General features: G+C 56.2%; 1 protein-coding gene across 1 annotated transcript in view; it reads left to right on the forward strand.

The window, feature by feature from the left end:
* The window catches only part of LOC119097448 (protein timeless), a gene marked incomplete in the record, with an annotated part of 14,846 nt that extends 2,839 nt beyond the window's left edge, over window positions 1-12,007 (forward strand). The window contains 8 exon segments of the mRNA XM_037220479.1: window positions 6,910-7,091; window positions 8,568-8,677; window positions 8,962-9,187; window positions 9,731-9,839; window positions 10,300-10,526; window positions 11,069-11,165; window positions 11,572-11,620; window positions 11,929-12,007. Coding sequence (XP_037076374.1) covers window positions 6,910-7,091; window positions 8,568-8,677; window positions 8,962-9,187; window positions 9,731-9,839; window positions 10,300-10,526; window positions 11,069-11,165; window positions 11,572-11,620; window positions 11,929-12,007 — 1,079 coding nt within the window.
* Window positions 12,008-26,502: the final 14,495 nt, after the last annotated feature.

Raw genomic sequence — 26,502 nt, forward strand, 5'->3', positions numbered from 1 at the left:
ATAGCGGAATCGACGCCGTGTCGCTGGGCCGTTCTGGGACGCTGGTTGTAGCCACCTGCTCTTCAGGTAAAACGCGGTCACGCTGAAGATAATTCTTGTACATACTGTACTTCGGATATTATGTTAATGGGGACTGACCATAAAGAGCGTTACGTATTTTTTAGCAATTTTTAACCGCCTCCTCCTGATAGCGCACTGGTCGCGCTGGGTAAAAACTCCAGAGTAGCATCCCTCTTGTTACCCTTCGTTTACACTCCATCCTCCACGCTAAACGGAAATTGTGGAGGGTCCCTTGGACAGCTTGTACGTCGGACACATTATGTGTTGAGCGCTGTAGCTTGTTCTCTTAGGCCGGGGCTCTCACGGGACCCGGCCTAAAGCCGAGTCTCTCCGCGTCGAATCGATGCGGGTCACGTGGCAGTGTGCGCGCCGGTCACGTGCGCGGCCACCCGATCGAACGGCCGGGACTCCGAGGGGGGTGGGGGTGGGCAACTGCCAGCGTGTTCGGCACGCGGCCGGAGGCGCCTGCAGGAGGATCGTGGCCCCGACCGGACGGGACCGGGCTCACGTGACGGACCAGGACGGTGTTCATGTGACAGGCCGGGACCGGGCTCACGTGACGGACCAGGACGGTGTTTGTGACAGGCCGGGACGGTGCTCACGTGACGGACCAGGACGGTGCTACTCGTGTGACGGATCAGGACAGTGCTCACGTGACGAACCAGGACGGTGCTCACTTGACGACGCATCGGGACGGTGCCCACGTGACGGGTCGGAGCGGTGCTCGTGTGAAGGGCCGGAGTGTTGTTCACGTGACGGGCCGAGACGGCGGTCACGTGACCCGTGTCCGTCTTCCGCGAGCCGTACGCAACGGTGGGGGGGGGGGGGGGCTGCCGGGCACGTGAGCCCAAAGCCAGTTTAGGAGCTCCCGGCCGTGTGGTTTGCTTTCTCATGCCTGGCGTTCTAATGGCATGGTCTCTATTTTCGACAACTAGGCTGAGGCCGTAACCGGCGAGCTATGCTAAGAAGAACTGACTTGCATACGAACCACGCCGCAAGCTATGGCATCTCCTGTGCTTTTTTTTGTCTTCCTTCTTGGTCTTGCCTTCTTCCTTATTTTGTCAGCCGTTCGTTTCTTCCGCTGGTGAAAAGGAAGGAACATTTCGCAGACAATTTGGAAAAAACAAGCGAACGGCTGGTCAAGTGGTCACAAGAGAGATGTTGGGAATGACCGGGTGACACTGCGACTGTCTATGAATACCACAGAGGGGGGTCGGTAATCCGCAACGCTGCGCGGGGTCCCGTACACCGCGACTGTCTGCGAATACCACAGAGGGGGGGGTCGCTAATACGTAACGCTGCGCGGGGTCCCGTCAAAGGAACACTGCCACCATTGTAACCTATCGTGATTCCCTCTGCAGCGAATTCAGGGGTCCTCTATAAGTTTTTAGTAGAATCAAAACCTCACTAAGGCAGTGCTTATCTCCTAAGAAAACAACCGCTTAATCTCTTCTTTAGCTCGGAAAAAGTTGACTGACTACTGCTGAGTGGAAGCCTTCCGCAAATGAAACAGCCGCCGCAGCTGAGACATTTTCGAGTGAAACATGGCTAGTTTTGCGTCATATCTCTTAAACACTGGAAGGTATCAGCCTCAGGTAATCAGGTTACTAAGAGACGGGCGCAGCTTCCTCTGTTAAAGAGAATGATTCGCATTGGAAGATGTTGAAACAAGCATCGTATAGGGTGAAACAGGCTCATTTATAACCATCAGTATACTTTTAAGCGGGAAAGACTGCTCTAAAAAACAGTACAATTCTCTGTTTAGTAGATAAACTCCACAGTGCGTCAAGGTCTATTATATTTTCTCTGGCACACTGTTACTACCACGTTAGCACTGCGTTATATATCTGAAACACTGGGAGGTATCAGCCCCAGATAATAAGGTTACTAAGAGACGCGCGCAGCTTTCACTGTTAGAGAGAATGATTTGCATTGGAAGATAATGAAACAAGCATCATATATGATGAAACAGGCTCATTTATAACCATCAGTATACTTTTAGGCGGGAAAGATTGCTCTAAAAGACAATACAGTTCTCTGTTTAGTAAATATGCTCCACAATGCGTCGTAGTTTGATTACGTCGTCGTACCTTGCGTAACACTGATCGAGGGCCAATTGGCGGCCGTTATATCTGAAAATTATGCTCACGAATGCCAGATATGAACGCTGGACAATTCTATTTTATTGGCCCTAATCGCCGCATGGCTTATGGAATGGCAGGATTTGAGTAATGGCATTATGATGTCATGAATCCCAAAGTGACTTTGAAACACTCTTTCCTTTTTGTCTTTTCTCTTTTTCGCGGGCGTGAAACTAGAGGAGCTTTGGCCTTAATAAAGACCGAATTGTGAGCAGCACCACAAGTTCTTCAAGATGGTTATTTCAGCGCAAAACCTCATATAAATGTGGAACACTCCTTGTAAAACAAGGTGAGAGGAGGTTTGAACACCAGTCAGGAACACGGCCGCAGACAAGGGAGGATCAATTCTGGGGGCTGTGGTTGCATTAGAGGTTAATTGTTATTGGTTGTGCAGTGAGTGCGTTAATTAAAGGTTAATGATTTCTCGCAGATGCAGGTTCTTTAAGCATATCCATTCAAAATGCATGCCTTGTTAGAGCAATTGTCACCATCTATCCTTCCCGTCCGCGTCTTACTGTGAACTCCTTGGACTGCGTAAGTGATACCTGACAAACGCCAAGTGAGCTTGTTCCCACTAGCTGGATGAGTTATCTTAGTGCTATCTCAGGATCTGTGTATCGGCTGTGTTTGCCATTCTTCCTGCTAAAAGCCGCTCACTCTCATTGCTGTATTATCATAAGTCACTGGCGCCACTCGGACGCCATCAGCAAAACCATTCAAAAAACGCAAGCTACGCTGCCAAACAAACACCACAGAAAAACCTGGATTCGAGGATCTTCGTCAGTGCCACGCATGAAGGGAAACTTCTTCCCTGCTCGGAAGTGTTTGATATTGAGCCCCTTTCCATATCAAGACATAAGTGGTGGCCTTATTCCTCATCGAAAAACCCGGAGAATTGAGAAATAGACGGAGAATAAAGACATAGATGCGTCGATATTTCGGCAACATACTTTGTCGAAACGAATATCAGTTCGCTTGAGCATGCTCTGTCATCCGTTTTGTCGCCGTTGACCGTCATAGCATGTCGGCTTTCGTTTATCACGAACTCATTGCATCATAGAAAAAAAATGTTTTTGAGATAGATATCTGTTTCGATAAACGCATGTTGCCGAAATATCAACGCATATGTCTCTTCATTCTCTTGCTTTTCCTACGAGAAATAAGGCTACTACCACCGTCTTATCTGTATGCATAATGTTGCTTGCAAGCGCACTTAACCACTTACCCCCCACCCACCGTGTTTCTCATGTGAACGTTGGGTTGAAATCAGGCACAGCGAGCCATGTCGAAGTTTCTGACACAGCCAAGTTGGTAAAAGGGCTAAATTAAAAAGTTGAAGCGTTTACGGGCGTTGGTAACTGTTGTAACTAAGCAACTTTATTGAAAAGCTATAGGTGAATTTGTAAGGTCACTAGCTGGCATAAAAGCTAACTTAGTATGAGGATATTGAACTACTGGATGCGGACATCGGACGACAGATTTCGCGGCAGCGTGAATGGAAGACGATTGACCCGACATGACCTGACATGACATGGCTCTCTTTAACTCGAAGAGGGTACGTCGTCCGCGCGCGCGCGCGCGTGCGCGTGCGCGTGCGCGTGCGCGTGCGTGTGCGTGTGCGTGTGCGTGTGCGTGTGCGTGTGCATGTGCGTGTGCGTGTGTGTGTGTGTGTGTGTGTGTGTGTGTGTGTGTGTGTGTGTGTGTGTGTGTGTGTGTGTGTGTGTGTGTGTGTGTGTGTGTGTGTGTTCGTGTCATATTGTAGAGTACGTCTGATGAAACGACTCGCGTGCAGTGTCGTTAACTCATTATAGAACAATTTTAACGAACTCCTTGCAGAGCAATTTTGAGCAGTTTCGTAAGCTCATCGCAGAGAAATTTTCATCCAGAAATCGCTTACTTGCTTTTTTGTAGCACAGTTATAACTAATCATGCTATGGAATATTAAAAAGGCTCAGCTGAATATGAAACATTTCATCCATCCTTGATAGAAATCCGATGTTTTCTAGCCTTAAAAGATAGAGATTGGACCTACCAAGAAAGTTTTTGAGAGAGGCACGCGAAAAGTTGCGGAAGACCCCATGGTTCATTTGATTTGGCTTGATACGGCTTCATCAGAAACGGGTACACCATAATGGTGCTTGTTTTCATGTCGGTAACGTTCTAGTCCATACCGCTGCGACCGAAGACAAAACGCAAAATAGCATTAGCTCTCTTGTTTATTATAAGAATTGTTCGTTGTATTGTTATTTTAATCCTTTGAGAATTCTTCGGGTCGAAAAACTGCCATGGAAACAAGAAGGTGGTGTCCCTTCTGTAAAAAATACAATTAGACAAATTTTGGGTAGGCGCCATGCTTTCATCAGCTACTCCTTCGATGCTGCGGTTCAGCGGCAGTTAGTTACTGATACCATTAGCAGCACAACGGAGGCCTGGGGTTTCTGAAACTCGTGCAGCAGTTCGTCGGCCCCTGCCGGACAGCAAGCAATCTATCTGCCTCCCCCCCCCCCCCACCCCACCCCCCTCAGGCTATTCTGATCACAGTTGGCCTGTCGGTCTCCCGCAGCTCACTCATGTGGGCCTGCCTGCCGCTACATTCTCCATGGCAACATCGACCACCGTCCAGCTCGCTCTTCCAGCGGTGTCACGACATTGGTGCTACCCCAGAAACCCCTGCCGACAGGAGTGCTACGGCATTAGTTATACCCGACATCACGGCCGGCACAAAAACTTGTTTAGACTTTACTTAAACACGACATTACCTCTACTGCAAACGCTCATATACGGCATGAGTGCTACACGACAAAACTGATCACGGAAAATTTTATAATCGTCATTATTTATACCGCAGAGGCTTGACCACAAAGCTTTGCTGAAGCACTGATGTCGCCTATAAAACTTTGCAATAAGGCGAATGCCATGTATAGCCGTTTACTTACAGTTTTTGCGGTAGAGGCAATGACTGGTATAAGTTGTTCTGAAGTATAAGTATTTTTAGGTATGAGCTTTACCGCGTAGCGCTAATGCCACTTGCAAGTAATTGAAGTAGGTGTAAGCTCGCGTATAAATAATGACTTAAAGTGCTTGCACTAGAAGCAATGACATGACGGGTATAAGATTCTGCAGCATAAGTTTTGTCGCGCAGCACTAATGTCGTGTATATGTACTGGCAGTAGAAGTAACGTCGCAGCACTCCGGCCGGTAAGAGTTTTGTGGCGGCGTTACTGTTGTGGAACTCCCCCCCCCCCCCCCCGACGGCCGCCTGCTGAGTGGGCCGCACGTGCGGCGAAACCGCCGCCGCCGCGCCCCGGGCCTGCGCCGGCCAAGGGCGGCCCGGGGGCGCCGACGGCCGGGTAAACATGAGGCGGCGGCACGTGTCCGGCGCGCACGTGCCCGGCGCGCACGTGTCGACTCACGCGACCGGCCCGCATGCTGGCCCATCGATCGGCGACCCGGCGACGCGGACCTGTGGCTGTAGGCCGCTGCTGCAGGCGCAGGCAAGCTTGCAAGCAACAGAGTTGGTTTGGAATGTGAGTTGTTTGCTGTCTTTGGAAACTATAATGGGACCGAGTCAGAACTTGCTCAAACATTGTACTTGAGTGTCAAATACTCATGTTAAAAGGGATGCAAGACACATCATATGCTGGTACACTGGCTCATTGGGTCCATGCCATAGATGATAAAATTCAACACTTTATATTGTTCTATTTTCCCATACTCATACTCCTTCTCCGCGCTAGCTTAAATCGCATATTTCATTGTTCACACGGAAAACTGCTGCTGGCATGCCGTGCAGCATATGAGATATGCATACCACGAAGCATGAGACCGAATCGGTCCGTATGCGACAAGCCTGACTCGGGAACCTGCGTGCTGAGCTTGTTCATTGCACTCCGACACGAGCCGGTGTGTGTGTGGGTGGGGGGGGGGGGGGGGAGGGGGGGGAAGAGTCGGTGGTAACTTGGGCGTGGTGGGCGGCCTGGTCACGCCCGATCCACGGCTGGAGGCGCGAGGCAGTCAGGGGGCAGGTGTTGTGAACAATCACGGGGAACATCATCGTACCTGGCATAACATTGATTGAGAGCCACATGACGGCCATGATAGTCGGAAATCGTGTTCACGAACGCCAGATATGAATGACGCGACACTTATATTTTACTTGGCCTTGATCACCGCATTACCAAAGGAATGACACCCGTCAGTCTTCCCCTCCTCATCTTCCCGGTATACCTTGTCAGCCTTTCCCTCATCTCCCCGGTGCCCGTCGTCGACCTTTCCCCCCTCATCTCCCCGGTGTCCCTCGTCAGCCTTCCCCCCCTCATCTCCCAGGTACCCGTCGTCGACCTTTCGCTCCTCATTTCCCCGGTGTCCACCGTCAGCCTTCTTCTCCTCGTCTCCCCGGTGCCCCTCGTCGACCTTTCCCTGCTCATCTCCCCGGTGCCCGTCGTCAGCCTTTTTCTCCTCATCTCCCCGGTGTCCCTCGTCAGCCTTCCCCTCATCTCCCGCCGCCCGTTGGCAGCCTTCTTCTCCTCATCTCCCCGGTATCTCTCGTCAGCCTTTCCCTCCTCATTTCGCGGTTGTCCTTCTTCCCTTGGCCTTCCCTACCCACCTCTGCGGTGCCCCTCGTCAGCTCCATGTGTGACGAGGTGCCTGCTTCAACCTCCGTCTGACTCGGTGCCCGCCCGGTGCTCCAGGTTCGCCGAACCAGGCGTCATCAAGCACTACACCGACCTGCTCAGGTTCCACGCCACCAACCCGCCAGTGTTGAACGACGCCATCTTCACCATCCTGCACCACGTGGCGGGCGACGTGGGCAGGATCGAGCTGCTCATCCAGCCGTCCGTGCTGAGGATCTTCTCCGACATCTTGACCTCGCAGTTGCCCCTGCTGCAGGTCTGTGACCTCGGAGCTGCCGCTGCTGCAGGTCTGGCTGCGGCTAGTCTGCGTCGTGGACTGGAATACGCTGGTGTGTGTACCGTTGTTGGCGTGTCTGCTACAGTTTGTCGTGGACTGGAACACGCTGGTGTGTGTACCGTTGTTGGCGTGTCTGCTACAGTTTGCCGTGGACTGGAACACGCTGGTGTGTGTACCGTTGTTGGCGTGACTGCTACAGTTTGTCGCTGTCATCAGGATTCTGTGTTTTGTTCTCTAGGGTTTCGGTGCTCACTGTTTTGTACGCGTGTTTGTACATGTGTGTCAGCGTACGGCAGCGTACAGCGTGTTAGCAGCGTGTGTCAGCATATAGCGTCACTGCCGCCACTCTCAGACTTCAGACTGAGGCCGATCAGCTAAAATCTACGAGAAGGGGCTGGGGGGGGGGGAGTCTATATGAGTCTGAAATCTGCCCGTCTTTTTCATTCAGTCCTCCTGGTTTATTTAAGGCTCAAGATTGTCAGCATAAAAACCCCGAACCTATGGTGCCCAAAAGCTAGGGGTTCAGCGCCTTCCTAGCTTACATCCGTTGGGTTTCATTGCGGTGTGTTGAGTTGAGTTGTGATGCATGATGTGCCGTGACGTGGCTTGTGACGTGACATGCTGTGACGTGGCGTGACGTGTCGTGACGTGATGTGCTGTGACGCGTCGTGACGTGATGCGTTGTGTTGTGACGTGACTCATCGTGACATGATGTGTTGTGACGTGACGCGTCGTGACGTGACGTGATGTGTTGTGTCGTAACGTGACGCGTCGTGACGTGATGTGTTATGACGTGACGTGTTGCGACGTGACGTGTCATGACGTGATGTGATGTGTTGCGACGTGACGTGACGTGATGTGTTGTGATGTGACGCGTCGTGACGTGATGTGTCGTGACGTGACGTGATGTGACGCGTCGTGGTGTGTTTTTTTGTGACGCGACGCGTCGTGGCGCAATGTGTTGTGTTGTGACGTGATGTGTCGTGACGTGATGTGTTGTGTTGTGACGTGACGCGTCTTGACGTGATGTGTTGTGTTGTGACGTGACGCGTCGTGATGTGATGTGTTGTGACGTGACGCGTCGTGACGTGATGTGTTGTGTTGTGGCGTGACGCGTCGTGACGTGATGTGTTGTGACGTGACGTGTCGTGGCGTGATGTGTTGTGTTGTGGCGTGACGCGTCGTGACGTGATGTGTTGTGTTGGGATGTGTTGTGTCCTGATGTGCTGTGGTTGCAACCCAGTGTGTGGGGCGGCACCTCGGCACTCCCCGTACACACTCCACAGCGTCCCGTCCTGTTTCTGCCCTCTGGTGGCCGGGCTGTCCTGGCTCTCTGTGCGAAGTCCTTGCCCGGCTCGGCCGCGCCACTGGTGTGGTGCACCATCGCCTCGGCGGCGAGCTGGCGGCGCCGCTGCCATCGCCGCCCCGCTGACCAGTCGTGACCTCCGGTCGCAGGACTGGCTGGAGCTGATTGAGCACACTATCCAGCGCTTCATCGAGAAACAGGGGGGTCCTGGGCGCGCCGCCCTTCCGGCGGACGCCTCCATAGCGCGATCCTCCACGCTGTGAGTACTGCGACTCCGGCGTCGGTGCTCCCCGGCTGCGAGCGCTGGGAGGTGCTGCCTCTGTAGCTGTTGCGAGAACCGGCGGCCGGATTCAGTATTCACTTCGTTGTGTGGTGGAGGGGGTCGTCATCATGCCGCGAGTGTTGTGGTTATGGCCTCAGTTCATGTACCGTTCTTTGAGTGGGGATGTGTTGCCACCACACGTCCACTCCGCGTGTGTCTGTGCTCCCGTGCTGGTCCCTTCCCGCCCTGTGTCCCGCCCTGATCGTGCTCCTCCTGGCCAGCGGCGGCCCGGTGCTCTGTCTGGAGGAGGCCGTCTCGGAGAGTCTGCAGCGACTGTTGGTGGGCGGCGCCGGCCGGCTGACCGCCGCCTGTGGGCAGCTGCAGCGCGAGAGCGGTGTCACTGTCAGCCCGCGCTGGGCGCTCGACAAGCTGCGCGCCCTCGAGCTGGTGTCGCCGCAGCAGTACCTCGAGCTCAGGGAACGGCTGGTCGACGGTGGCGACGACGAGGTGAGGCTGCTGACGCTGCAGATGGTGCTGGAGCTGGGGCTGAAGATGAGGCGGGATGTGGAGATGGGGTTGGAGCTGGGGCTAGGGCTGGAGCTGGAGCTGGAGCTGGAGCTAGAGCTGGAGCAAAGTTGAACTGGACGTAGCCGGGTTGGATTGAACTAAACCTTACGCTTTGGTGGGCTGGGGGATTTTTCGTGCAATGTTGGAGGTTTACAGCCGCTGGAAGCTGTGCAGTGCTGAATGGCTGACGGTTATTTCTGACGAATGACCCGGTGATGTCGCCAGCCGACGGTTATTTCTGACGAATCACCCGGTGATGTCGCCACCCGACGGTTATTTCCGACGAATGACCCGGTGATGTCGCCACCCGACGGTTATTTCTGACGAATGACCCGGTGATGTCGCCACCCGACGGGCCGTCACTCGTCTCGTGCGCAGAAACTGCGCTCGCGTGGGCCCGTGTGAGAACGCGTCGGCCGTGCGTTCCAGCCTCCTTTTGCGCGTGACGCGTGTACCGTCACCGGTCACCCGTGCTGCCCCCAGTCGACGCCGGAGAGCCCGGACAGGACGTGGGCTAGCCCGGCCCTGGACCTGACGGACCCGGCCGCCCGCCGCCAGCTGCTCGACCACCCGGCCGTCGGCTTCCTGATCGGTCAGTGGCGCAGCGCGGCCTCGGCGTGTCCGGCGCGGCCTCGGCGTGTCCGGCGCGGCCCCGGCGTGTCCGGCGCTGCCCGCCGGCGTGCCGCCGCTCCCTGGGCGGAAGTTTGGGGTTTGTTTCGGTAGCAGATGTGTTCGGAAGATGCTGCGGAATATTGTTGAGTCCCTGTGCTCTGGCGGTGATATGGGCACTTGAACATATCATTTCACAACTACATCGGGATTTTGCCGAAAAGGATGCGTTCGGGACAGCATAAGCCGCACGTTTCACAAGTCTGAGAACGTGAGCAACTCCTGCGCTCTGTCCTTCAAATGGACGTCCTAGCAGTGTCTCGCCTCCCGCACTGAATGCGCTGCATGCACTCTGTCGTCTGGCTCGGGCTTGCGCCATGACCCGGCGCCGGTCCTGAGCCCGTCCCGCCGGCTGCCACTAATCGGGGTTGGCCCGGCGGCAGACTATGCGCGGCGTGAGCTGGGCGTCGCCAGCCTGAGCTGGCTGCAGCGCGAGCTGCTGGAGGTGTGTCTGGCGCGTATGCGGCCGTCCTCGACCGACGTCGAGCCGGTGCCGCTCTTCAGCCACCTGCACGGCAAGCCCAGCCCGCTGGTGCCGCTGGCCAAGGCGCACGTGCGCGCCGTCAACTCGGCCGTGTTCCTGCGCCTGCTGCGGCTGCTGCGCTTACAGGTGAGAGCGAAGGGAGGCCGTTGCGGCGGTGGCGGGCAGGGCAGACCGCGGCGGCTCGGACACATCCTGGCTCGCGCCTTTCGGGGATGCTTGTTGGAGGAGTGACGTTGAGGTCTGGCAGGGTCTTAGAGTTCGAGAGAGATGTATCGAGGTGAGTGACGCTCCACGTGAGTTCGGTGCGAGCGAATGGAAGAGCTTATATTGTTGTGAACGTTGTCACAGTTACTGCGAGCGCATTCTTCCTTGTTTTGTTGCATCAGACTGCACTGTGTTGCACAACCTGGCGCGGTGGCAGGTTCAATTTTGTCTAAATGATTCCGTTGTCTTCTCGGCACGGGAGGAATGCTGACTTCTCCAAAAACCTTCGCAAACAACCGTCGCTCGTGGTCAACGCGAGATGAGTGTCGCGTCGCCGCGTTGAACATGACGGCTGCGTTGCGGCCTGTTGCGCTCTACGCTGCTGCCGTCTGCTCTGCCGCGGGCACCGCGGGACGGTGGCGGTCGTGTGCCGCGGCCAGCGCGCTGAATTACCCTGTTTGCAGGTGCCGACAACAGACTGCGTGTACCCCACGGTGCCCGTCTCGCTGCCCGCCAGCTATCTTTTCGCCGTGGCGCAGAAGGTGGCGCCGCTGGATCCAGGTGCGCAAACTGCCAACTATCAGTTTGAGAAATGTTGGATAGATGGCACTGACGGGCTAGGCCTTCAAAATGAAGTGCTGTCCGTCTTTCGGGTTTTACGTGATATCGTACCTTTGTTATTATTGGCAGCACCAGAGTGCGTATTGGTTGAGATCCAGACAATACTTGGTTGCGTGGCTATTGAATCGTGCCTTTAAATACCTGCTCAAGAGGATGTGTTTAGCTTTCCCGTACGTTCTCCCCGTCGCCCTGCGTGTCACGGTCGTACACCGCTGGCGCAGTTTGATACCGACGAATGCATCCGAGTGCGATCGCCCGGGCCCGATGGATGCCTATCCGCCCACGGCCCAATCCACACAGCCGTTCCCGCCGCTCCGCCGCTTACTCTCTGTGGCGCCCTCTACAGCGTCGCTCAAGTTCGACCCCGCGGAGCTGTCGCGGGCCGCGCCAGCCGCGCCAGCCGCTGCCGCCGCCGCCGCCGCCGCCGCCGCCGCCGCCGCCGCCGCCGCCGCCGCCGCCCCGGCGCCTTGCGTCAGCATGACGATACCGCCGCCGGACGAGCTGCTGCTGCCGCCGCCGCCGCCTCCGATTGTGCTCTGTCGGTACGTCTGCAGCGCCGGCGGAGCTGGCGGCAGCCGCCGTCGTCGTCGTCGTTGCGGGACGATGCCGACCCTGTCTTTGGCTGTGACGCGTTCGATGACCTGTTCGTGATTGTGTGCGTGCCGTGCTCTGCCGTGCGCGCTGTGCACGTGACCCGCTTCAGGTGCGTCGTGGGCGCACCTCGTGCCGCACCGTGTCTCGTGCCGCACCGCGCCGTTTCGGTGCTGAGCCTCCATACCTGACTGCCACGTGATGACGCTTTTCAGCCGTCCGAAGGCCAGCCTACTCACCGCCTGGCCACGGTGAGTGGCTGAGAGGGAGCGCCGCGGCGTGGCGGTGCTCCCAGCGTCGCACTGCGGCGGTTTCGGGTGCTGTGGGCCGCGCCGTGGGCCTGTGGGCCGCGCCGTGGGCCTGTGGGTCGCGCTGTGGGCCTGTGGGCCGCGCCGTGGGTCTGTGGGTCGCGCCGTGGGCCTGTGGGTCGCGCTGTGGGCCTGTGGGACGCGCCGCGGGCCTGTGGGTTGTGGCGGAAGGCGGCACTTGGTTCACTAGGCTATTGGTACGACTTCCACGCGGTGCCTTTTGGTTTCCGTGGGGTGGGACAGGAGTAATCCCAGATGGTGGCATTGGACAAAGGGTCGCCTTTGCAGCGTTACGCTGTTTCCGTAATCCGATTTTGCAAGTATTCGTCGGCTGATCCCCATGTCGTTCCTGGTTTTAGGGGACGATGTCGGGGTTTCATTGGGTACTGTTGGCTGCTGTCGTCTTCTGTCGACTCCCCCTGTGTCGCCTTGTCCGGTTTTACCAGCGTTGTCCCCCGCGCATGGTCCCCCGTGCATCAGTCCGTTCCGGCTCTTCAGCGTGCGGAGTCTCCCTATCCTGCCATCTTCGCGTGGTCTGCGTGCGGCACGCGCGTCCTCACCGGTTGGGCTGGGGCTCCGGTATCTTTCGTGCGGGATTGCGCCCGCCTGGCTGGGCGACGCCCACTCGCCCGGTCATCCCCACCCCTCCCACAGCTCGAGTGTACCGCGTCACCGCCGTCCGCCCTGCCCGCGTGCGGTGCCAGGCGTCTCCCGGCGAGCCGCCGCCGGCTGACGTTCGTGTCTGACTTGGCGCGCCGTCGTCGACAGTGGCGACGCGGACACCAGCGACTCCAGCATGGACGAGGACGACCCCTACGGGCCCGTGCCGGCCGCCGGCCGCTAGGGGCGCCACCGTCTCCTGCCGCGGCCGACCGGGGCGGGCCGCGCCGCGCCGCCGGCGCCGGGCGTCCGACCCCGCGCCTCCCGCCGGCCGGCCTCGACAGCGGGCGACTGGGCCACCGTAGGTGCCCTAGCTGGAGTGCGGCGCGACCGTGCTGGGCGACGGCCCCGCACTCGCGGCCGCCTCTCCCCGCAGCGGTGCCGGCTCGCCCGTGTCCGGACAGGAAGCCCGGCCGTCGCTCAGATGTGAGCTCGGCGGCGCTCGTCTTCGCTGTGGTGGCGATCGCCTGGCGTGGTCTCCGCCGCCGCCCGCGGTGGTGCTGTCAGCGGGTCGAGTCGCGCCTCGGGATGTCCCAGGACTGTGGCGACGGTCGGCTCCGGCCAGCGGCTGACCAGGTCATGGCGCCTGGAGGGGAGCACGAACGTGTCCGTGTTGGGAGGATGATGACCGGGCTCTGGCGAGCGGAGCGTCAGCGAGCCGACGAATGTTGCTGTTAGACGTCGACCATGGTTTTATTTGTATTGTTATGTTGCGCGGGCTTGATTTAATCTCTAGCAGACCAAAGGCTTTTCAGGTCAACTATTTATGCCATTATTCGGACACCGAAATGGACCTTTTTAACCAAGTTAGGGTATATTAATCACAGGAGCATATGGGCATGAAGTCATGCAAATTTCCCACATCGCTAGAACATATTCCGTGCCAACAGGACGATAACCATGTTGGCGGACAGAGGGCGACTAATCACGTACACAACAGTATGTATTGGTGTCCTTCGTGCTTGTTGTCGTTGTTTCATATAATGTGTGGGCCCGTGTACGTGAGTTGTTTTGGTCGCTATCGCGTTCTGCTGCTTATTGCCAGCTTCTCGGCCGCACACAGACTCGAACATTCCACCTCAACCGTCACGACTATTCTCGTGACATTGCTGCCGTGCGCGGCTGGGGTTTTTGGACGTCCCTAAATCACTACCACGTTTATCCCCGGCCTCCAAGTGCGCTCGATGACTGTTGTGCTCGTCACGCGCCTCTGGGGTGCGCGGTCGCCGTCGGCCCCCACCGCCTGGCCCGTCGCGTATCGACAGACCGGGGCAGCGCCTTTGGTGCCGATCCTGGTGGCTGTGGTGGCTCGCATGCTGGTGAGAGCCGGCTCACGTGTGCGGTGCAGCCGGCGGGACTCGGAGCGCCTGTGGCGCTGAGCGCGAGTGCGACACGTGCGCGCGGAGGAAGTCAAGCTCGTGGCTTGGTGCTGGCGCAGCAGTGGGAGTGCCCAGTGCGGGTGAGTCCATTACTTGATTCGTGTTGAGAGTGAGGCGCGCGGGAGGTCTCGGTGGGGCACGCTCAAACCTACTCTCGTTTAGAGGGATGACATGATCGCATCACTTCGCGCGCTGCCCAGTGCCAGCTGGCGGGAACTGTCACTTTCCGCTGGGAGCGGACTTCACCGGAGACTGTCACCTCGGCGTGACAGCGGATGTCAGCGCCAGGCGCCAGGCGCCAGGCGCCAGCGCCAGGCGCCAGCGCTGAGCCCAGTCCTATGTGTGCGCCGTCGCCGGCTGCGCCCCAGAGACGCCCTTGTGTCGTGCGCTGGTAGAAATGACAGTGGAGCCGATTTCAATGTTACCCATCATCTGTCCAATACATCTGGAGGCTATCGAAGCGCTGGTCCGTTCGGAGGCTGCCTGTGCGCGGCAGGGTGCAGGCGAGCGCCAGCCCGGACGCGAGCTTCTAAGGGCGTGTGCAGGGCATGACAGAGTGGTCGCTCCCCCACCTAGCCCGCTTCGCTGGGCTGCGCCCTCTACATGGCGAATCTTCTTGGCCCTGCACGCACGCGTCGTCAGCCTAGCCGTCTGTGAGGCACTGTTGCAGATGTTTTGGGCGGCGGCCATTTAAGCCCCGCAACGGAAAGTCAACAACCTAAACCGAAGGTGACCAGCAGCTACCTGGTACCGACTTCCTCGCTTGGTGGCGACCTCCGCCGGCTTTTCCATTCAAGGCAGTGCTACTGACAACACTGGCATCGGCTAGTGCCCGCCTTCGTGCAGGTCGTCCGTAACGGCCAAGGGAGAGCGATCGCCTTGAGCATAAACGGCACTGTTGATATTACGTTCCCCTCCTGCCGGCGCAGATGGTTTAAGCCGCATAGCGACTGATGGACGTACTCCATCATAGTACGAGCTCGAAGCCGTTGGTTGCCAACCGGGGCGACCTGTGAGATCCGGTGGCTAGTCGTTAGCACCGCTCAGCATCACTGCCGGCGCCGGGATAAAGGCCCTTCGACGGGTGCGCTCGTAGACAAATTCGAATACGAATGACGTCATGAAGCTCACGTTTGAACCGATCGACCTGCACTCGCCGAGCTGACATATCTTGCTTTGGCGATGCTCCCATTTGGCTCTACTGTGACACCTGTTTGATGACATTGCCCGCAGCACGTGCAGAGTCGGTGCCTTGGTCAGTCGCTTGGTCGTGTCAGAACCCCGTCATCCATTCTCCTAACGCCCTGTACCTGCAAGTGTCTGGCGTCTGTTGTGTCAGTGTCAGGCGTCTGTCGTGTCAGTGTCAGGCGTCTGTCGTGTCAGTGTCAGGCGTCTGTCGTGTCAGTGTCAGACACCTGTTGTGTCAGTGACAGGTGCCCGTTGTGTCAGCGTCAGGTGCCTGCTGTGTCAGTAGCAGGCGCCTGTCGTGTCAGTGTCAGTCGCCTGATGTCAGCGCCAGGCGCCTGTTGTGTCAGTGTCAGGCGCCTGTTGTGTCAGCGTCAGGCGCCTGTTGTGTCGGTATCAGGCGTCTGTTGTGTCAGTGTCAGGCGCCTGCTGTGTCGGTATCAAGTGTCTGCTGTGTCAGCGTCAGGCGCCTGCTGTGTCGGTATCAAGTGTCTGTTGTGTCAGCGGCAGGCGCCCGTTGTGTCAGTGTCAGGCGCCTGTTGTGTCAGCGTCAGGCGCGGTGCCCCGCTGCTGCTGTTCAGTACGCATCCCGCTCAAGCTGCATGGGCCCACCCCGTGCGGGATGCGCGGGAGGACGACAGCGGCTAGTTCACGTACCGCTGGAGGCTACGGCGTCAGCCGAGCACAGCGTTGACCTGCCACGCTCGGTGTCGTGCAGACGGCCTGTGCTCGATAATTATAGATGGGAATGTCACGGTTACCATGTGAGGTGGTACACGTCGGGTCGGCTCCCAGCCCAGCTCTTGATGCCAGAAAACCCATCGTTGAAGCTCACCCTCGCTCATATTAGTTGTGAGGACTTCTGACGCACAGGAAATCGACACATTTCGTTTAAGTCTGCGCGTGCCAAAACCGACCCATTCCTCGGTCATCGCCCCTACGGCTACATTTAAGCCCACTTCTCGCGCCTATCACAGCGGCGGGAAGGGCAGGGAGATAGTGACGGGTTTCAAGGGAGTCATACATAGGTTGATGCTGTGACCTTTGGGCCAGTACACCACTCCGTTCTGGCTGCGTCAAATCCGCTCAACCCCAGTTTGCCGCGCTGGCGTGACCTCTGCGCAGTCGGCGGACCGTACGCACGCGTGACCGGGCTCGCGCCGGCCGGGTGCCAGGTGGCCCGGCCAGCCCGGCCAGGTGGCCCGGCGCTGCCAGCTGGGGTAGGGCAGCGGGGGGAGGGGACAGAGGGTAGAGCCAACCTGGCAAAGACCGGCTGACAGGCGATGGGCGGACGGGCGCGCCGAACGGCCGACAGATCGCTCGAACGACCGACCGACAGACTGACTGACAGACCGACAGGCCGACAGACCGACAGACCGACCAAACGACCGACCGACAGACCGACAGACCGACCAAACGACCGACCGACAGACCGACAGACCGACCGACCGACCGACCGACAGACCGACAGACCGACAGACCGACCGAGCGACCCAGCGACCGAGCGACCGAGCGACCGAGCGATCGACAGATCGACCAAACGACCGGGCGACCGGCCGAACAACCGAACGACGGACCGACAGACCGCTCGAACGACGGACTGACAGGCCGACAGAGCGGCCGAACGGGCGACAGACCGACCGACAGACCGCTCGAAAGACGGACCGACAGACCGACAGAGCGGCCGAACGGACGACAGACCGACCAACAGACCGCTCGGACGACGGACCGACAGACCGACAGAGCGGCCGAACGGGCGACAGACCGACCGACAGACCGCTCGAACGACGGACCGACCGAGCGCAGGACAGAACACGGACAGACAAACGGACCGAACGAGCAGCCGAGCAACCAAGCGTGTTTACGACAGTGCCAACAAATGACCGAAAGATCGGACAACCGCACAACCGAATGACCCAATGGCCACACGGCTGCGCGACCCGCGGACATTGGCAAAAACACATTGCCCGAAGGCGCACGAGCCGGAACGTTGCCGGCCGGGCATGGGCGGGGGGTCGGTGATGAGAGGACAAATAGCCATCAGGGAGCTGTAGTAGCGTAGGCTGGGGGCACAGGGAGCACGCTCCCCCTCCCCCTCCCACCCCGTCTTAGGTTTTAAGGAGGGCGTGTGTGTAATTGTAGGTCCTTCGGGCCCCCCGGGACCTACGATTAAGGGCCTTGCTTTAAGGGCTTGAAGGGCCTAAAGTGCCGGTCGGATGTCGTATTCAGGGGCCTGGTCCCGCGGGCCGGGCATTCCAGCCAATGCTGGCCAGAGGGTTCTGCGCGCTGATCAGGGGCCCCCTGAGTCGATAAGGGCCCATATGTCAGTCAGGCACGACTAATAATGCATAGTCGGCTTCATGTCGGCATGAACCTGAGGGCTTACCTCCCATCAGCAACAAACCGGGACAGGCGATTTACTCTGGTTGGAGCTCGTGTATCTGTCAGGGGTTCAAAGTTCCTAACGAAGGGTTCTGTGTTCCCAAGGGCTCCCAAGCCGACCAATGGCAGCGAATAATGTGGTCTGAAGAGGGGCGCGGGCTGCCCACCGGAGGGCCCAATGGACTGGCTGTCGATTACGTAAATAATCTCGGTCCGAAGAAAGGCCGAATGGCCATGGGAACCAAACATCAACGCCCGACTTGAAGGCCTCATGTCCTCTGGATAGATGGCCACGGCCCCAAAACAATAGCGCTAGGTCACCTTAAGGACCCGCTCCCGCCCGTAGGGCCGTGGTCTCAAATGTCGTTCACTGGGCTCCTTGCAGCGGCTGGGAGCCCCTGGGACAGTGCGGGCCTCTATTTCAACCAGACACCACCAACACCGAACAGTCGGCCACGTGTCGTTCTGAGCTCTGGGGGCCCATTTCCCAAGCACCAGTAAGGTCATGACCGCGATTTGTATGAGTCGGAATCACTGAAGCCATGGGGGTGTCGGTCAGGGTGCTTAACAGTGCTTAAGATGTGTCGGCAAGTGGCCCGGCTCGCCACGAGCCGTGTTTGCGGCGGTCCGAAGAGAGGCCCGGAGAGCCCCCTGGGACTTAAGATCAATGGCCCGATTGAAATCGGGGCCTGGGCGCCACCCGTAGTGCCGTAACATTGCTCCTATGGCGGCAAGTGATCCCGAGTAGGTCAGAGGATATTTGCTCATCAGGGATAGGGGTGGAACCCCGAATGACAGAAGGCCTCGTACGTTTGTCGGGCCCTCTGATTATCAAGAAACGTGCGAGCTTATGATGAGTGTTCACAATGAGGCATCGGGAGGTTCCTATTTCAATTAGGGCCCCCAATACCGAACAGTGGCCCTCAAACCCAACTCCAGCATGGGACTGTTAAGCCGAACTTGGGCCTACGTCTCAATTATCAGGCCACCTGCGGCGATCAGGGATTTTGTTGTGTTAATGAGGACTCCTGTGTCGATACGAGGTGGTCAAATCCACGGATCAAAAGGCCTCCCGCGTCAGGGAGGGGATTAATGTGATATGATGTATCCCTCTTAAGGCTTCCGGGTCGACCAGGAGATCCCGCCACGTGTCGCCAGAATGGCAGTTGGAAGACACCCTGCGATGGAACACAACGGCCCCTTAGCGTTTGGCCGGAAGCAATATGTGCCCCCCCCCCCCCTTCCCGTGTTCTACTCAAGGGGACCCTTGTCCGGAAAGAAATATGGGGTCTGATAAGCGTTGAACAGAATGGATCGAAATGACTTCAAAACGTACAAGGCCATCCCATGTTCGCCTGAGGATGTTAATTCTTTTGCAGAATCGAGCAGTGAGACAAATTACATCGAAAGGTCTGAGCATGCGCGCCCGAAATTTCGGCTGCCGCTCGAACTTTTGGCAGCAAGGACAGCGATGATCTAGGCTTCCGTTTCTGTAAAACTGAACGGCGTTCGTCACTGCAAGTAACATCAGACGGCGGGCGCTGTGCGCGCGAGAACGACCGTCGTGAAATAATGGTTTCTGAAGTCTTTCAAAATTAGTTCGTACCGTTGAACGGTTAGACTGGGCGTGTCTTTTTTTCAGCTTTGAGTTTGTCCTCTAGACAGATGAACTGTTACAGCAGCACGGAGCGTCTACCATTACTCTTCCAGTTCTACCTCCGGACTCCAGCCCCACTTCGCGGTGCTGTTAAGGCCAACCCGTTCTTAGCATCAATCTAAAAATCGCACGGGTGAAACACGCGCCAGGACTACATTCCAAATATACGATTTGATGTCCTAAGCGCTCAAAGATGCTTTTTCAGATGCGTCATAATGTTAGGACCAAGCTTAGCGGTGATGTGAGGTGCATTCTCGGCGAAGAACGAAGTCAGCTGTTTGTGATGTGCGGTGGGCGATTTAGTTTGTTGTGCACCACTTATGCCTTAGGTTTTGTGAACAGCTGGTTTCACGGGTCGGCAGACGAAACGGGAAAGTGTTGCTGGACGTGGTCATTAACTGCGGCACTGGCGAACTGCTGGTCGGAGGCGAGCCTGCGGAGACCTGCCAGTCTCAAGAGGCTTACATCAGATGTTCTGTTGTCTGTGCTGCACGGTCTCAGACTTTCATCCGGGTCAGCAGACTGGTTAATCTGCAGACACAGCTGTTCGAGCCAGCTGAGGTTCTTGGAGGGAAGATTGCACCTGCTGTTCATCTGAAGCATCAAGGGACTCCAGTCAGGATCCTGAATGTGGGAGATGAGGATGTCATCATCCCAGCAGGCACAGTGCTTGGAGTTCATGAGTCAGTGGCTGAGCTGAATCAGAAACAGAAGAGAAGTGAGAAGATCGCAGAAGAAACCAGAACGGGTCAAGATGAGTTGGAGGGACCAAAGCTGCCTTTATTGGATTACTTGAGTGAACAGGGGAAGAAGCCATTCCAGAATCTTCTGGAGGAGTATCAGGATGTGTTCTCCCAGTCAGCTGAAGACATTGGAGACTACCAAGGGACTCATCAGCTGGTCATCACCACGACAGGGACCCCACCTGTCCGTCAACGGGCGTATCGCACGCCACTGCATCTTCGAGGACAGCTGAAGGAGAAGCTGAATGTGCTGCAAGAGCAAGGAGTGATCGAGGATTCAAAGTCACCTTGGTCATCACCTGTTGTGATTATCGGGAAGAAGGACGGAAAAGTCCGGTTCTGCTGCGACTACCGAGCGGCGAATGCAGTTAGCAAGCAAACGGGCCGTCGCCGCCGGCGTGGCGGCGGCGTCTCCGCGATGGTGTGAGCGGCCCCTCTGCCGATTGGTCCCCACCATCTGGAGCCCATATGTGGGCCACGTGGGTTTATGGCGACACGCGGGCGGGGACGCACGGTCCCTGCCGAGCAGCCCACGTTCAGGCTCCGACTGCGCGGCTCGACGCGAGCCGCGTCAGCGTTTATGACGACGACGACGACGACTTCGGAGTGCACGACGCTGCCCTTCCAACCCCTCTCTTACATTCGCCTTGCAACTCTTTGGCTAATAGAGACTCTTCCTTTTTAACGTCTGTTTTCGAATCAAGTCGATGGTTCTCCGGACTACTAACGAACTCTTTCGCACGAACAGCAGTCATCAAGCACGATGCCTACCCCTGCCAAGGCTCGGAGACCTCCTGGAAGCCACGAAGGAAGCCAGGGTCTATTCAGTACTTGACCAGCGATCTGCCTACTGGGCTGTGCCAATCGCTCCGGAATCTTAAGAAGTAACAGCGTTCATCACCGAGTATGTGACTCAAACAGTGGACACGTAAACCGTTTGGGCTTAAAACGAGTCCGGGGATGTTTCAACGGATCATGGAGGATGTGCTGGAGGGTTTCAACTGGGAAACAGCAGTGGCCTACTTGGATGACGTCCTCGTCTACAACTCCTCGATGTCGGAGCATCTGGAGGTGCTGAAGCAGCTGTTGGACCGGTTCTGCCAAGCAGGGTTGAAGCTGCATCCCATCAAGTGCCCGGCGGCGGTCACGAAAGCTATCTTCCTGGAGCATCAATTTGACGAGATGGGGATCCGTCCCACAGTAGACAAGGTAGAAGCGGCTAGGGACCAGACCAAGCAGCACCAAGGAAGTGCGTCAGTTTCTGGGTCTGGTAGGCTACTACCGACAGTATATCCCACACTTCGCTGCCAAGTCAGTGCATCTGACCAACCTGCTGCAGAAGGAGACGAACTTCGAGTGGACTGATGACTGCGAGATCGACTTCCAGACACTGAAGAAGGATCTTCAGTGGTACCCGGTGCTAAAGCCTCCTGACCCGGCGGGCCAGTTCGTTTTGACAACCGATGCGAGTAACTTTGGATGGGGAGCAGAGCTGAGCCAGTCAAAGGGTGTGGTTGCTTTCGCTTCAGGGAAATGGACGCCAGCGGAGAGCAACTGGAGCGTCAATGAGTGCGAACTGGGAGCGGTGGTGAAAGCGACGTCGAAGTTTCACTACCATCTGGTGGGAAAGCCGTTCCTACTGAAGATCGAGCACGAGGCGATCAAGTTCCTGCACCGCTCGAAGTCACCTTCGGGCCGACTGTTTCGGTGGATCGAGCAGGTGCAGCAGTACGGCTACACCGTGGAGCACGTAGCGGGTCGGCTGATTCCGCATGTGGACGCGCTGTCCCGCAGGTTCGAGACAGACACGAGGAAGCACCAGCTGCGACCGACAGCGGCGGAGTTTGTACCGGAGGAGGGCTTGAGAGTGACTCCAGAAGTGAGGCTGCGCCGCTCAACAGTCGTGGACGCGCAAGAGCCATCCACGGAAGGCGGGAAGGGTGGCTATGCTACAGAAGACGTGCTGGACATCAATCATCTCGATGACCTGGCTACAGCGACACGGACAGATCCTGTGCTGTGCCAGCTTACCCGTCACCTGAAAAAGCAGCCAATGAAGACGAACAAGTTGACGGACACCCAGTAAGCAGAACTGAACTTCTACACCAGACTGCCTGGCCTGCGGCTACACAACGTGGTCTTACGCAGTTCGAGGGGACATCAGAAAACGCAAGTAATCCTGCCGACAAGTGTCAGACAAAGAGCGCCGCATCTGGCTCATGACGTCCCGATGTCCGGGCATGGAGGTGTGAGGCGAACACTGCACCGTGTGACAGCCGGTTTCCTCTGGTACAACGTACAGCGCGAGGTGAGGCGGTACTGCGGAAGCTGCACTTCTTGTCTGAGGACGAAACCGAAGTATGCAAGCTGCAAGGAGGGAAGAGGAACCATACCGGTAGAAGGCGAGCCGTTTCTATACTGGTCAGCGGACATCTTAGAACTACTGGAAAGCGATCGTGGTCACAAATACGTTTTGGTCATAACTGACCAATTCAACAAATGGGTAGAGACATTTGCATTGAAGAAACAGACTGCAGAAGATGTGGCGCGATGTGTCGTACAAGTCATGTGCCGGTTTGGCGTTATGAAGACTCTGCTGACTGATCAGGGACGGAACTTCGAGAGTGTCCTCATCAAAGGAGTCTGCTAGCTGCTGGGCGGGAAGAAGTTGAGAACGACAATCTACCATCCATGCTGCAACGGGCAAGTGGAGCGAATCAACAGGTCGTTACTGGAACTTCTGACTCACTACGAGACTGAGAACCAACGCGACTGGGACCTGTGGCTGCCAATGGTGACTTCTGCTTACAACTCTGGTTGCCACAGTGCGACAGGATTCTCACCGGGAGAACTGGTCTACGGGGGACCAATGTGAACTGCTCGAGAAGACGAATTCGACGTGGGCAGCATCAAGAATCAGTCCCATCGCCAGTTCTTGTTGAAGCTGAGAAATCATCTGAAAACGTGCATCAGAAGGCGTTGGACCTGATTCAGCGAAATCAAAGTCTTCGCACCGAGACAAGACCGGCAACCTTTCAGCCAGGCGACACAGCGTGGTGTCGTAACTTCACAGCAGGAAAAGGTGTGACCGCAAAACTGAAGCCAAAGTTCGAGGGGCCCTATCTCGTGCTGGAGGCTCCACCGCCGGGTTGCCTGCTGAAGAAGGGGCGGAGACAGTGGCTCGTACACGGCGGACATCTGAAAAAGGGGGAGAAGCCCAGATCTGAGAGAGAAATGGCCGTGGTGGAGAATGAAACTGGAACTGACTGGTTCGACAGTGGATTGAACTATGCTGGGGGGAACGAAGCGGATGAGCCGACCGGAGAGACAGAGGTGACGACAACGACGACCTTCGACGGCGGCCGAGAGAAGCTGGGACCGAGGCTATTCAACTGGATGGACTTGCTTATGTCCAGGGTCCAGTGCCGGAGAGCGGGGAACAGCTGGAACGAGAAGCGGACGACGCAGAGCTCAGCCAGACGGAGAAGCTGGGACCGGTCGCGGTGACGGCCGGAGACGTGACAGTCGACGAGACATCAGCGTCAAGTGACGCGCTGGAGGAGGCGGATGGTGGCGGGAAGCCGATGGATGACCTGGGTGGAGTGGAACGAGACCAGCAAGCGGCGACACCGAAGCCAGCAGCACAGAAGTCGCCCTGTCCGGTGGTGTCCTCTGGAGCTGATGATGAGATGTCGGTGACGCCACCTGGTACGGAGTTCGCGGAAGAGGCGATGCCGGTGGCGACCGGGTCGACGTGGACGGGACGCGGTCGTGAGGTGCGACGACCGAGGCCGTACCACGGCTAGTCAGGAGCCTATACGTAATAATAGTTTTGGGGTACAGGGTTATTTCGTCAAACGCGGGGATTGTGCTTATTTGTGGAAGCTTGATGATTGTGCTCTTTTGTGATGTGCCGTGACATTGTGAACTCGGAAGTGAGAGTTACAGTACTCTACCAAGTGAGGTTATTTTTCGCACCCTACGTTTAGTTCAAGGTGGGGGGGGGGATGTTAGAAACAAGCTTAGCGGTAAGGTGAGGTGCATTCTCGATGAAGAACGAAGTCAGCTGTTTGTGATGTGCGGTAGGCGATTTAGTTTGTTGTGCACCACTTATGCCTTAGGTTTTGTGAACAGCTGGTTTTACGAGTCAGCAGACGAAACGGGAAAGTGTTGCCCAATAGGCGAGCGCGTGACATGCCGCGGTGGTTTGGAGAGCTGCCCGAGCTGATGTGGGCGTCCGGCGAATTTTGCGGGAGAGTTCGCGCTGGTTGGTGCACCGAGAAGGCGTGTTGTGAATAGAGGGCCCGGGGCAGAAGAATTTTGGAGTTTTTCTCGGAAGGGAAACGCATGACCGCTGCTACCAACAAAGTTATTTAACGAAGCGTTACAGTAAATGTCGTCCACCCGTTGACTACAGCTTACTACTAACCGCAGGGCCGACGCCGCGCGGCCTAGGGAGACTGCAACGCCTGGCGTCTGGGCTTTTATTGCTAAGATTTGCGAGTGCGCATGTTCAGAGCTACGTTACATGGCTTGTATTGCTAGTTAGTCCCGACTGAATGAACACTGAATGACTTAACACTTCCAGACAAACATGGCTTGGCTTTGTTGATACAATTTGTTGACCTGTTTCGATCTACAATCTGCATTCGCGGGATCTCTAATATATCTGTAGAACCCAGATAAATATGTTTACGAATCTTCTGAAATCTATCGGCTGAGGAAGAGTTCACCGGACCCTGTTAAGTGGAGAGTGCCGGCGATTTAGTTCCTCCAGACAAAATTTATCTCACGGCAGCTTGACTTCTTTTCCGGTTATATAATTATTTTTTTCTAATATCAAACAAAAAAATGTTTTTGCTAATCAATAGGCGATATCTGGCGATTTTTCGGGGCCCTTTTACTGCCAGGAGTTCCTTTCTCAACCGTGTGCTCTCCCCCCCCCCCCCCTCCACTGCCAAGGGCCTGGCTACGCCCCTGGGAACTTTTGTGCGGAAAGGCGAGCTGGCAACCGAGCAGCTGAGCTGTCCTGCGGACACTTGGGTGCAGGGACGGGGGTCAGGAGAAGGTCAGGTCAAAGTCAGGTCTGGCTGGCGAACGCACGCGACGTGACGATCAGACCTGCAGCATTTCCACCGCACGGAACAAACAAAGCTTGTGAACGGGCTGGGGATAAAGACAGATGAAAGGGTCCTTTTTCGAACTGGTTGTTAATGGATAGCGAAGAGGTCATACATTCCAGTTCTGAAAGTTGTTCAGTGCGTTTGCGAGGGCCATTATTCACATAGATCAGACAGTGGCAGTTGCATTACTCCTCGGAGAAAAACCAGGAGAATGAAGATATAGATGCGTTGATAGTTTGGCAACCTGACTTTATCGAGACAAATAGCAGAAGTGAATTCAAAATTGTCTGCAGATGATCCTTCTCTTTTTTGAAGCAGCGAGCCACAATTTTTACGGGACATCAACACTCAGGGGATTAGGCAGGGAGCAATCGCCGGTCATTTCTACGACACCGTGCGCATCTAACTAAGAATTAGAACAAGCGAAAAATGCGTGAGCATGCAAACGAATTCAAGTAAACGGGCACCGCACATCATGCATCAATTATACGTGGATGCGATTTCAAATAAGCCGACATCGCGCATCACGCGTCAGGCACCACTTACACATATAAACGATTTTAAGCTAGCACACATCACACAGCGAAGCACATATCACGCTTGCAAAATGGGCCTATATGAAGTGATAGGGGCGGTGCCAGGTATCGAACTATGAAGGGATGGCAGAAGATATGTGTTGGCCATTTCTTAAATGGAGTGCTCCATATTTAGAAGGGGTTTTTAAATCACCACCTTGACGGCATTTCGGTGCTGTTCACAATCCTGCCTCTTTTAAGGCCAAACTCTCTGGTTTCTGATCTACACGCCCGTAAAATGGGGAAAGACATCGGGGAAAGTATTTAAATCACTTAAGCATTCATGATGTCATAATGACGTCATTCGAATCCTGCCTTCCCCAAGCCATGCGGCGATCAAGGCCAAGAAAAGTAGAACTGTTGAGGCGTTCATAGCTGGTGTTCATGAGTGCAATTTCCAGATAAAATGGTCGCTAATTGGCTCTCGATGAATATTGTGCAAGGTACGGTGACGTAATGAAACAATGGCGCATTGAGGAGCACACTTACTAAACAGAGAATTGTGCTGTCTAGAGCAGTCCTTTCCATTTGATAAGTATACGACTACTTATAAGCAAGCTTGTTTCATCATATCTGATACTTGCTTCCATGTCTTTAAACGTGAAACATTCCCTAACAACAACGAACATTTTTCTAATGCGTTACTAAGATATATGGTCAGAACATTTGATAAC

The sequence above is a fragment of the Pollicipes pollicipes genome, unplaced genomic scaffold, assembly GCF_011947565.3.
Source record: "Pollicipes pollicipes isolate AB1234 unplaced genomic scaffold, Ppol_2.1 Scaffold_4295;HRSCAF=5057_pilon_pilon_pilon, whole genome shotgun sequence".
NCBI lineage: Eukaryota > Metazoa > Arthropoda > Thecostraca > Pollicipedomorpha > Pollicipedidae > Pollicipes > Pollicipes pollicipes.